The sequence below is a fragment of the Molothrus aeneus genome, chromosome 15 (assembly GCF_037042795.1).
Source record: "Molothrus aeneus isolate 106 chromosome 15, BPBGC_Maene_1.0, whole genome shotgun sequence".
NCBI lineage: Eukaryota > Metazoa > Chordata > Aves > Passeriformes > Icteridae > Molothrus > Molothrus aeneus.
In genome coordinates this window covers 3999917-4011900 of record NC_089660.1, presented here as the reverse complement: position 1 = coordinate 4011900, position 11984 = coordinate 3999917, and the positions used below count along the sequence as shown (strand labels likewise).

At 45.4% G+C, this 11984-nt stretch overlaps 2 protein-coding genes across 2 annotated transcripts; both read right to left on the bottom strand.

The window, feature by feature from the left end:
• Window positions 1–1202: 1202 nt before the first annotated feature.
• On the bottom strand, window positions 1203–3282 carry LOC136563180 (ovomucoid-like). The gene is made up of 4 exons (XM_066560416.1): window positions 3184–3282; window positions 2346–2368; window positions 1796–1920; window positions 1203–1352 (listed from the first exon to the last, which is right to left on the bottom strand). The coding sequence occupies exons 1-4, from the start codon at window positions 3236–3238 to the stop codon at window positions 1307–1309; spliced, it is 249 nt and encodes an 82-aa protein (XP_066416513.1). The 5' UTR covers window positions 3239–3282; the 3' UTR covers window positions 1203–1306.
• A 1808-nt stretch (window positions 3283–5090) lies between these two features.
• Window positions 5091–10282, bottom strand: LOC136562997 (ovomucoid-like). The gene is made up of 8 exons (XM_066560126.1): window positions 10213–10282; window positions 9230–9249; window positions 8322–8458; window positions 7742–7799; window positions 7337–7473; window positions 6759–6819; window positions 5635–5744; window positions 5091–5136 (listed from the first exon to the last, which is right to left on the bottom strand). The coding sequence occupies exons 1-8, from the start codon at window positions 10265–10267 to the stop codon at window positions 5091–5093; spliced, it is 624 nt and encodes a 207-aa protein (XP_066416223.1). The 5' UTR covers window positions 10268–10282.
• Window positions 10283–11984: the final 1702 nt, after the last annotated feature.

Here is an 11984-nt window from a genome sequence, read left to right as displayed (position 1 = left end):
CATCTGACACCGAAAAGCCTTCCTGCACACAGACAGGAGGGACATTCCAGCCCCAGGAAGGGAGTTGGCACTAAATGGTTGCAGAGAATCATGTCTTTTGGAAATAAATTGTCTCCTTTTAGAGAGCTGCTCTCTGCAGTCTCTGGGAAGTGACACATTGTCACTTAAGATCATTAACTATTTGACTGTGAGGCTGCTGCCTCTGCAGCACAGGGCACTGGCAGCGCCTGGCTGTTAATGAATAATAAATTAACACCACGACTCTGAGCCCTTCCTCTCATCAGCCGAGGTTTCCAGAGGCCGGAGAATCTCAAAGGATCCTCTACAAGCGACAGTCAAGGTAATTACCTTCAACCAGCAGCTAAGTGATGGGTGAGGTGCCCAGATGGGCTCGGTGCTTGCCAGCGTCCCCTGGACATCAGCTCTGTTGGCACTGGCTGCCCATGGGTTTTCTGCAGTGCCCCTCAGCAACGAACCGGCGTGGGCAGCCCAGAGGAAACACCCTGTGACATTGCTCTGGGGAGCAGAGCAGATTGCAAAAGGCTTTCTCTCAGCTACAGGTGAGTTTTCAATCCTGCTCGTGAGGTGGAGGCAGCTTGGAATGTGACCTTCCTCACATGTTCTCCTGCAGGTGTAAGAAATTAGGGATAACCCTGGAAACTGAAACAGGGATGAGCAGCTCATTGTGCCACCAAGACCCCTTCTGTGTGGCAGAACAGTGCCAGAACACCCCAATTACAAGTCTTGGGACTGTCTCTAATTATGTTTATGTTTAGGTTTGCCCGGGGCCTCTTGGTGCTGCCAGGCTACAGAGTGAGGCTGGGTGAGGCTGCAGGTATTTGACAGCAGCAGCTGGGGAGGGAGGCAGCTCCTCTCAGCCAGGCTCCTCTCAGTGTCTGTCAGATCCCCTCAGAGCAGGAAATGGACAGCAGCACCAGGATGCATCTCCAGCCCAGGTTTTCTTTTGGAAAGCTGGATGAAGGCAGATGCCCACCAGAGCTGCCCATTGCCCTTGCAGTTGGGGTTGGTGTTTTTGTAGATCAGAACACCCTTCTCCCTCTCCCCTGCAATTTTCCCATTAATTCCCACACCCCAGGGTTGTTGCAGTGGTAAAATCATGCAACCTGCTAGGTAAAGCCAGAATGAGACCAAAGGACAACATAAATGCTGGGTCTTTTCTTTTTTTATTATCAGAGGTTTCAGGGTTGATAAGAGGTTTTCAAGGGTCAGGGATTTAGGAAGTCATCTGCCATGGGGAACATTGTCAGGGAGGGATGTTCTTTCTCAGCTGAATCCTGTCAAGAGCTTAACAGGCTTCAAGAGACCTCAAGGCAAGAGCTCCACGGCTTCTCCTGCAGAGAAAGAAATCAGTAAGAAATCAGTACCTTGGAGACAGAACATCTGGGCTTTTACTGTTGGTCTGTCCCTCTGCACCACAGAGGAATTTCTGAACTCTATTCCACATATTTCCTTTTATTATTGACATATAAAGACAAGAAAAGTTCTTAATTTAAAAGACCAAATAGTCTGTAGGAAACAGACTTTGCTGAGAGAAAGCTCTTTTGCAAATCACTTAAGAGGAAAACATAGAACACTATGTTGTCTCTTTATATCTGAAAGAAAGGAGTTCCTAGCAAACTCTCCCAAAAAAAAAAAAAATTACCATTGCTGGTGAGAGAAAAAACAAATGAAATAAAAGCACTTTACTTCTCCAGCCAGTGTCCAAGACTGATTAGCCAGTTTAAGCTAAATTAATTCACCACTGAGTAGGTGAAGGGATTTATTCCATACGTACAGGAAGGCATTGCAGAACGTGCATTTGTTGGGGTAGGTGACACCATCAGACCCACAGTGGGGGACATACTCCATGGTACACATATTCCTGATAGTCCTCTGGTTCCTGCAGTAGACAGGTGCAGCCTGTATTCACAAAAAAAAAAAAAAAAATCTCTTAACCAAAGCTGGGTGAGAAAAGTGACATCAGGAGGCCCCACACACCCCTTGAGCTGCCCCCTTGCTGCCCAGACGCTGAGGAAAAGCCCAGGGACAGGGCAGGAGGCAGTGGAGTGCTGCCTCCAGCCATGCAGAGCCTGGGTAACCACTGCAAATGATGCTGCAGTAACTTTGACAACAACTTGGACATGAGCTGAATGCTGCCCTACTCGTTGAAGCTATCACCAGATGAAAATGGCAATTTCACCCGATAATATCTGTGGCAAATATTGCTCAGGCAGCTGGGTGTCTCAGGATTTTGAAAGGCTCCATCATGATGTGATTAGTAAAGATTTATACAGAAACTGCTTTAAGGAAAGAAAGGATGGAGAATAGAAAAATCTGTCCCTTACCTGCAGCGCATCAGTAGCTGGAACTAAAAAAAAAAAAAAAAGAAGAACAAATGAAATATATTACAAATGCAATTCATAGATTCTGCTAAAATCTGAGAATGCATGCCCTGAATACATATCTTCCAACTCCCTGTGTGCTAGGAAATTATTCTTAGACAAAAGGAATTCCAGGCAAAATGTTGTGCCATACTGTATGTTGATTCTGTAGTATTTTTATTTAATGAGGGTTACAGTCAAAATGGAAAAAGCTGTGTAAAATGAAAGAAGAGAAAGGCATTTTCTATGGTTCAAAGGATGGAACAGGACATGAACTCAAAGCAAAGCAAATTATTGAGGTAAAGAGGGACATAAAGCTGACAAGTACACAGAGGCAGCATCTTATATGCATTGCCAATATTATTTTTAAATAAGAATAGTATTTAGTGAGAAGTGAATTTATAAAGCTCCTACACCAATTCAGGCTCTCAAACTACACCTCGGTTCAGGATGACTACAAGAAATGTTCACTTTCATTCAGTAAAATTATTTGTGTTTCTGCAAGATTTCAGAGGTTAAGTACTGGTTGTCTGAGTCCCCGGGTTGCACCACGTTCATGTCACTTCTTTCATTATGCATAAACTAGCACTGAGAGTAGAGCTGTTCCCACAGTTGTTCTTACCCACTCAGTTCTGTTGCTAAAATATTACCCCATAAGTGATAGTCTCTGATGTCAAGTCTTTTCAACACTATCTTTCTAGGAGTAAATAAGTCCTTGCAGAACGGAGCTCTTTCCAGTCTGAGGATGTTTTTTTGTGGTTTTGAAGACAGCCAGCACATACTCCAAGGCACAGCCACTCACCTGAGATGCAGAAAAGGGCCAGAGAGAGCAGAAGCAGCACCCCCGTGATCTTCATGGTGGCTGGATGAGCTGTGAGCAGCAGAGCTTGGCCTTTGCTCAGGAAACTCAACCTGGATTCTGTCCTCAGGTGCCAACCACGCTTATATGTATGCCTGCACCACTGGGGGGGTGTGTGTGTTTGTGCATGTTCATATTTGCCTTATCCACCCTTATCCTGGAGCAACATTTCCAGCCTTTTGTCTCGGTGGTAATAACAGTAGAGGTAAGCTGTGCTGGAAGCCAAGAGTGGTGTTTCTTCATCAACGGGAGTCACGCGAAGTTTAGATGTGTGAGATACACCCTCTGAGTCCTTATTTTAAGTGAAATATGTGACAGTTTCCTTCTGAAGGACCACAGAAAATTCCTGCAGGCAAAAGAGCCACTGTACAAACTGCTGTCAGATTTTCTGTGTGTTCACCTATCACTGCTTATTTTTGTGCAGTGCTTTTTCATGAGAAAAACATTGAATGAAATGCTTCCACAGCAGAAAGGTTCTCCTTTTATTTTTGTGCTTCACCCAAGTAAAACATCACTAAGTTATAGTGAAAGCAGGAAAACAATGAACCAGGAAGGCAAGCAAGAGGGCATCCCAGACACTGAAAGGAGTCCTGGAAAATGACAAGGGATGGAGAAACTTTTATGGGACTATGCAAAAAAAATTTACAATTGTTATTTCCCCTAAAAGCCATTAGCTTTGCAGTAATAGACTTTTAGTATGATGATGACAGAATGATTTGAGACCCTAGCATGGATCCTAGAAAATCTGAACCCAATCTGGATATCACTGCTTCATCCATCTGCCCATCTCTACATAAATCCTTTGTTTTACCACCAAAGCATTGCTTTTTGGGATAACCTCCATCAAGGAGAACAAGCACCCCTCGCCCTTTGATTCCCAGAAGAAATGCATGTGGGAGATATTACATTTTAGGAGGGATAAGCCCAATTTATTTATGCCTCTCTTGTGTGGATTAAAAAAAAAAAAACCAAAACCCAATTCAATACTCAAACAGAACACAAAAGCAAAATAAATTTCAAGCACAATACGCCAATGACAGGTCACACTCTCAAGAAAGAGAAGGATACTTTGTCCTTGGATTTTGAAACACTGCTGAAATACTCCTTGGGCTGGGAGAGAACATTGTGTAATTGAAGACCGAGAGAAGACAAGTAGGCAGGAGTAGGCACCACACCTAGGAAGGCATTAATGTCAAAACGTTTGAAGGGTGTTAAAGGACGACTCCAGGATGAGAAAAATCTGGGCAGTTGGAGGACTTGGACAAATAGGCAGAGACAATGCCCGTGTCTGAGCAATCTGGGCTGTGCCAGCAGGGTGCCCTTGAGAGAGCAGCACTTCAGGTGAGCACAGAGCCAGGGATCAGCTCTGGGCAGTGACACCCAGGGGTGACCGGACTTTGCTGACAAGGAAAATGCACCAGGAACACCTGGGGAGGGACCCTCCTGTGTCACCACTTCAGCCCTGTCCAGTGTCAAACATTAAAGGGTCTGAGCACTAATGCAGGGACATTATTGTCATTTATGTGCAAAGACACACAGCTCTGGGTTGGAGCATCTGTATTTGATTTTCTGCCCTTTTAGGAGAGGGAGGGGAGCAAGATTATGTTCTTGTTCTATCCCAGAGCTTTGAGCACGTAACTTATTCTGCTCAGTATCATCATCCAACAAATCAAGGCAATGTTTCATGAGACAACACATGAAAGAAGACAGGGAAATGTTGCTGATTTAGTTTATTGAGAAAGAAAATCAGGAGTGAGCTGAGTTTCCCAGAAGGTGAGATGAACTGAGGTCAGATCTTTATCTGGGATTTTCCAGTGGGGATCCTGTGGTGAATTCTCTTGGCACAATACTCAGCACTTCCCAAAATGGCTTAAAGTGATTGTCCCATTGCTGTCCCTGAAAGTAAGGGGAGGAAAGAATGAATTAAACACAGAGTCCTGCCTGCTATAATCTGTCTTTTTGATGGTTCCTAGAGATGGTGTCAGATGGGATCCTGCCCCAGAGCCAAGGAACTTGCGGACTCGTAATCCCATTTGCTATTTGATTATTAAGACATGAGTGAAACAATTTAACCCATTCTTAAGACTGAAAATATCTGTGGGGAAACTATAGTGGAATTTCAAAAGGAAAGGAATTTCATTTCCTTTGCAACATGCAAGAAGAATTCCATTTAGGTTAAATGCTCTTCAAACCATTCACACTAACAAAGCAGCCGTAGCATTTTTTATGCTCTAATGAAAAAAATAAATGAATGCTTGACACGGTGGCTGGCATTCCCTCCTGCCCCAAATCCCTAAACAACAGTATCCAGCAAACAAAAAAAGCAGTAACTGTGCAAACTTGTGCCCACATGAGGCAACTGATAAAACAGACATCACTGATATTTGTACATACACGACTGCGTTGCAGAAGATACACTTATTGTTGTACGTTGTGTTGTCAGAGCCACAGAGAGGCATGTAGTCCAGTGAGCAGACAGGTTTGGGGTAGTCACTGCAGTCAACCTGTAAAAAATAAATAAAAATAAAAGACTCTGATGTGGAGGAGTCAGTAGCACAAGAGCTTGAACCCTGAGCTAGAGCTGCAGTGCTGGTGATACTAATCTCACCAAAAGTAATTAACTTCCTTGCACATCTGATATAAACTGAGGTGTCAGTTTCTCCCATGCCAGGAGAATTTAATAATATAAAAATAGATCATAATTTCCTGTTTGAAGAGATGCATATCATAACCTGGTCATGGCATTTCCAAGCAGCAGCAGTTCACTCGGTGAAGGTGCCGTGCTCTGTGTTCCCAAGCTGGCCAGGAAATTAAATGGAGAAACACTGGTGTCTGGGGAAATGGAGTGCTGATCCTCTATAAAGTTCCACCATCCCTCCTGGAGTCTTAAAACTGGAAGATCAGCACGTGGCTGGATACTGCAAGAGTGGGATTCTGTTTCCTGGAGCAATGAGTGCTGCACTTGCTGAGGAGAATTGTAGGGCTAAAAATGTGTCTGGGTGCAGGAAGAGGCTGAGGAATTTTATGGAGGAGAAATCTATCAAGGCTTAGTGACTGCACAGAAATCACTCGCAGCTGAGGTCCTCCACCTGAAAACAGCTGGAGTTTGGAAGGGTAGAAGTCACTTTTCTCTACATTCTGCACTCTCACTCTGTCCTACACAATGCTCACAACCCCTGCCAACAGCAGGCTCTGTACCAAGTTACCAGGGGCTAGATGGAGCATTGGTCTGACCCCAAAAGCCACTCTCTCTTCCTGTTCACAGTTCTGCCCTGATGGATTATTTCTACTATTCTTTTACTCATCCCTTCCTGAGCAGTAACCTGTTCCTTTCCTGGCATTGACACGAATAACATTTATTATGTGTAGAGAAAGCAAAATCTCTCCTGTTCTGCAGCACAGCAGCTGTTTCACTTCTGCAGGACACTGCTGGTCTGGGGGCTGCTGCAGACACTGGGAGTGCTTCCCCTGACAGCAGCAGGACCAAAACCCAGCCCCTGATCACCCAATTCACTTACTGTGACAATTTCCTTCTTACATTCACCATCAGCCTTCTTGCCAATGCTGGTTCCAGCCTCCCTGGGAAGGGAAGAGACCTGCATTAGGGAGCTCTGCAAGCAACCTGTTCTGCTGAGCCCCATCACCCAGCAATGCTGAGCAGCCTCAAGCACAACATGTGGGATACAGGAGGCACCGGCTGAGGTTGTGCCCATGTGGCTCCAGGGACCAGCTCAGGTGGTGTCACTGCCTGCCAGAGAGCTGGTTTATAGCAAGATGTGAGGGACAGGGGTCAGGATGGATGAGGAGACAGGCTGTGGGACAATGTCAATGCCCCCTGGGTGAGTTGTTGTCCTCTGCAAGGCGGCATCTGCCACACAGACCCTTCTAACTTAGTTAAGAGCAGCATCCTGTCCTGTGTGAGATCCCCACCCAGCCCTCCCCTTCTCTGCCTAGACCAAAGGCACGGCTCTCCTTCTAATGACAGAGGACAACCAGGTTTAGTCAGGAGGAAAAGAGGAGGTCTTGGTAGAAGTCCTGCTGTCCAAAAGAGCAGTTCCAGGAGCAGCAGCCCCAGGTCTCTGTGCTCAGTACTCACAGGCTCCGGGCGCAGAGCAGGCACTCGTTGTCGTAGGTGACCCAGTCGGTCCCGCAGACGGGGCTGATGTCTTTGCTGCACATCAGCACCACTTTGCCCTCCTCACTGGTTGAGTTGGGGTACCTGCTGCAATCCACCTGGTGAGGGAGCAAACAAAGCCCTGGTGAAGGCCTTGCTAACAGCACACAAGTGGATTTGGTGTGTCTGCCTGGCCACACAGGACAGCACCACAGAGGGAGAAAAGCTTTTCTGTCAGTCACTGTGATGACACTTCACTTGGAAGTGACCACTGCAAGATTCTGGCAGCCCATCTGTGTTCTTGTTTAGGGTTTGAATTACTTCAATTAGCGCCTTTGGCCACTCGAAGCAGGACACACCCCTTGTTTTGCCCTTGGTTTAACTTACAGGGGCAACTTCCTTGCACTCTCCATCGTGGTCTTTGCTGACATTGGTTCCATATTCTCTGCAGAGGGAAAGACAAATGTTAGGAAGTTCAGTAAAGATGTCTTGCTACATCCTAAGTGCTAGAATTAATACAAGGGAAAACTGACTCTCTCAGTCAGTTTATATCTGTATTTTTTTTAATATCTGTATTTGAGAAGGTAGAGCCACCCTCCCTCATCAGCTGAGTAGCTGGCAGGGATGTAAAACCCTGGGAAGCTTTAGGACCATTTTGGGCAGCTCTGAGCAGAGCATCTCTATCCTATTGCTGTGATGAGATGTGCTCTCAGAGCCATCACCTGGCCATTCCTTGAGACAGAGAAGAAAAAACCTGAGTAAATTACAGAAGCAAAAGAAAGACACAGTGACTAAAGCTCTGCCTGAGCGCCATGCCGCGATAGCCACGCTCATTTTGAAGGAATTGACACAGGTGACGTGTGACAGATTGGTGAGCTGTGGTGCTGCCAGGAGCTCTGAGCTGTGCTGCCTGGGGTCCCCACGCTGTCCCCACGCTGTCCCCACGCTGTCCCCAAGCAGAACGTACACGTTGTAGGCACAGAGCTGGCACTCGTTGCCGTAGGTGACGCCGTCGGAGCCGCAGATGGGGCTGACGGCCTCGCTGCAGACCAGCACCTCTTTGCCCTCCTCGTTTGTGGTGTTGGGATAGGTACTGCAGTCCACCTGCCACAGGAATCACAGCAACAGGATGAGAAGACCTGAGACATTCAAAACTCTCATTTTTGTGTGGGACACTGAGCTGGTACAACCAGTCCTCGCTGCCACAGCACAAACTTCTGCTGTGGGTCCCTCAGGAGAATCCTTCCTGCAGAGATGTCCCCAAAGAGCAGGAGAAGAGGAGGAGGAGGGAACAGCTATAACCATGCAGCCCCTTGGATGGGATAACCCAGTGCTGGTCTCTTGTGCTCACTTGAGATGATTTTATGAAGGCTCTCCATTGGTCCCTAGATCTTCTATTCTTGTGGCCCCTCCACTGCACTTCTGGTCTTTTTCATTCTTAATACACTGATCATGGGTTTTTTTCAGAGGACCAAGACTAATGACCTGTGAGGAAGCTGATCAGCTCAGAGTATTTTAGTATTTCAGTAGGTTGCCCTCAGGTAGGTTCTGATACCAGTCTATTGCTTTAATTTAGAACCAGCTATATATTTTCAGCTTAAATAAAAAAAGCTTAGACCAGTCTAAAGTTGCTGAAAAATTAATTAATCCAAAAACATTGTATCATTACTACTAAAACATTATTAACATACAGCATAGATGTACGGCCAAGGGCAGTATAATTTAATGTTTTACACTGTAGGATCTGATTACAGTGACCCGAGTGTGACACTTGGGTGAAAAACAGCTGAGCACCTACAGGCTGGAGGATTTTCCCATTCCTTTGGCTATATCTTTTTTAGGCCACATACTTACAGAAAGAAATCTTCCACTTACCTCAATCCCAAAGACAGTATCTGGAAAAGAAAAGAGAGGCAGAAAGTATGAACAAAAGCCAATGTGATAAGACCTCAATTAAAGCTGGAAATATGGATATAAAATTCCTGTGTGCAGGACCAAGCTGAATGATTTCCAGTGATTGTTTTTTGAACTAAATAAACTATGTATGATTTTTTTTTCTATGTTGATAAGCATAATAGCATTGCTTATTGCTGGCTATGATGAAACACCTTTTTGAATTGCTTTGTTCTTTTTTTGTTCTGAGACATGTAGATTTATTAATTGAAAACAGAAGAGCTTTTCCTTCCTTATCTTTTTACATATCCGTTTTGACCCTAAAGCGCTGCTGTTATGTATCTGGAAATACACCTGAATCAACAGAGACAAATGCAAATAGTCACCTACAGGATAAGCAAATACATACAGCATCTGTTGACAGAAATATGCATTTGAAAGAAGGCGAGTGTGAAAAAAATATCTTTGGCTTTGTAGTTTCATCAGCTGTGAATATGCAGTGAGAACATCAGAGTCTGGCTTGTTTTCATCTCTTGCTGTTCCATTAGCAGAAAGATCATTGCAGGAAATTTGCCAGGGCCTTGCAGAGAACTTGCTTGTGCCATTACAATATTTTCCTTACTAGTTACCAGAGGTCTGACCCCCTTCTCATGGCCTTACTTCAAGTACTCATCCATTTGCTGTAATTGTACAAGTCTAAGCAGTGTAATGGTGTGAGAACATCAGTGTACAAAGTGTAACAGCACGAGTTGCCAGCACAGAACTCCACTTGCTGTTATTTATATTTATGACAAACCATCAGCTACAGCAGCAAGCCACCGAGGACTATCCTGAAATACACTCCTGCAACCTGCACCATGCCAACCGAGGCAGCAGAGCCCTCTGAAGGAGATTTTCTCTCTTTGAATCCTCTGCCTTACCCTTTTGAGGACAGCCAGGGCTCAGCCGCCTGGAGAGTCACTCACCTGGGGCGCAGCAAAGCGCGAAGGAGAGGAGCACCAGAATTCCTGCTGTGGTCATGCTGGAGGTGCTGGAGTCTGCAAGCTGCTGCTCCCACTCTGCTCAGAGATGGTCCCTCCAGGGCTGCCTGCAAATATATACAAATGCAATGTCTAAACTGTTCAACTGTAACATAAAACAACCTGCAGAATCTGTCACCAGCACAATGAGGCCGGGAATATTTATGGAGGTCTTGACTTTTTGGGTAATGGTCTGAGCCTGACAGGCAATTGATTTTGGCTGGACACCTGGTTAATAGATCAAGACAAGTATCACAAGTTCTGAGTGGTCAAAAGAAAACAAACAGCCTTTTGGACAAAAGAAACCTCTTTGGGATTCTGGTGGAAATGTAAGGAGCACAAGATATTGAGGGGAGTAAAGAGCAGGCCACTGATTTGTCTCTTGCAGAGCAACATCTCCCATCAGGGAGCAGCTTCTGCAGTACCACCCTGCCTGCACACCAGGCTGAGTCTCTGCTTTCCTTTCTGGTTTTCAGTGGGTTTTTCTCCCCAGATTCCCAGATAATCACTTCTAGGTACAAACACAGGTCAGGTGTGGCTTTGCCATCAGCAGCACCAGTTAAGCTTTGTCAGGCAAGTCTGGCAGGACTGTGTCCAACCTATGAATCCAAACATTTTTAGCACCAGTTTTAGTAAAGCCAAGGCTTCATGACAGGTTCACTGCCTGGGTATAGAAGAGCTCAGTAGAAGACTTGAAAGCAGCTTAAAAATCTGTCAAATGCCACTAAAAATGTCACTTGAACCTTAGCAACAGGGAGCACTTATTTACAGACCCAGTCCCAGTTAAACACATGGATTCAGGGTGTTCTGCCAAGCCAGCTGAAGAACAAAAGACACTGAGGGTTTGGGAACCTATTTACATTGCACCAGCTACACCTGAAAGTACAGTAGGTCCTTTCCTCTTGCAGATATTTTAGAAAATGATACTTAAAATATAGAATCTGTCCCCATTTCCCTGTCTGTCTCACACCACCAGCCTTTGTGTCATCTCCAAATTGCTCCTGCCTAGGAGCAGGTCTGCACCTCTGCTGTTTTAGTAGCTGTAATTTTGCAGGAGTGGGTTCTGCCTGTAACCTGTTCCCCATCCCTTTCACAGGTTCAAAATGACAAGGGTACTTGGGGTTTTTGGGGGGTCATGGGAGCTAAGCATTGTGCTTAGGGTAGACTTCAGAACTATGGGAGGTGCAGAGCAAAAGGTGCTTTACAGGTGCTGCCTTTAATGAACCAGGCACCACCCATAAGACAAATGAAATTCATCTGAAATCATTGAAATTCACCCCAAGCAAATGTGTTGTTGTCTGATCCACCACAGTAGTCTAAAGGGCATATTTTGATGCTCACATGGATATATTGGATAGTGCATGGAATCACCTCTCCTGGCATGCCCAGAAGGCCACAGCAAGGCTGTGTGGATATGCAGGTCACATTTTCACATCCAAGAGATGAGATTGTTCACAGGGAGAAGCATCAAAATAATTATGCTGCTGTGATTGTTTCTATAAATTACAGGGAGCATGCATGAATATTTCAGACAGATTTGGCACATCTTCAGGATATATTGCCCTGATGTGTCTTGTGAGCAGCATCTCTGGAAGCCAAACACTTTTCCCTGAGCGTGTGCAGGAGTTACTGAAGCTGCTCCCTACATGTCACAGTTGCTGATTTTTCCTGTGCAGAGTTGGAGGGGGCCACATCTTTCTGGGTTAAATATGGACTTT

Bases quoted from the DNA above. Each gene is read 5' to 3' on its own strand.
- LOC136563180 (XM_066560416.1), bottom strand. From the start codon at position 3,238: ATGAAGATCACGGGGGTGCTGCTTCTGCTCTCTCTGGCCCTTTTCTGC. The intron at 2,369-3,183 runs GTGAGTGGCTGT...TTTTTTTTTTAG, and splicing joins GGCCCTTTTCTGCATCTCAG to TTCCAGCTACTGATGCGCTG. The intron at 1,353-1,795 runs GTACGTATGGAA...CTTTCTCTGCAG, and splicing joins ACGTTCTGCAATGCCTTCCT to GAGAAGCCGTGGAGCTCTTG.
- LOC136562997 (XM_066560126.1), bottom strand. From the start codon at position 10,267: ATGACCACAGCAGGAATTCTGGTGCTCCTCTCCTTCGCGCTTTGCTGC. The intron at 7,800-8,321 runs GTACGTTCTGCT...TTCCCTCTGCAG, and splicing joins CAGCTCTGTGCCTACAACGT to AGAATATGGAACCAATGTCA. The intron at 6,820-7,336 runs GTGAGTACTGAG...TTCCCTTCCCAG, and splicing joins CTGCTCTGCGCCCGGAGCCT to GGAGGCTGGAACCAGCATTG.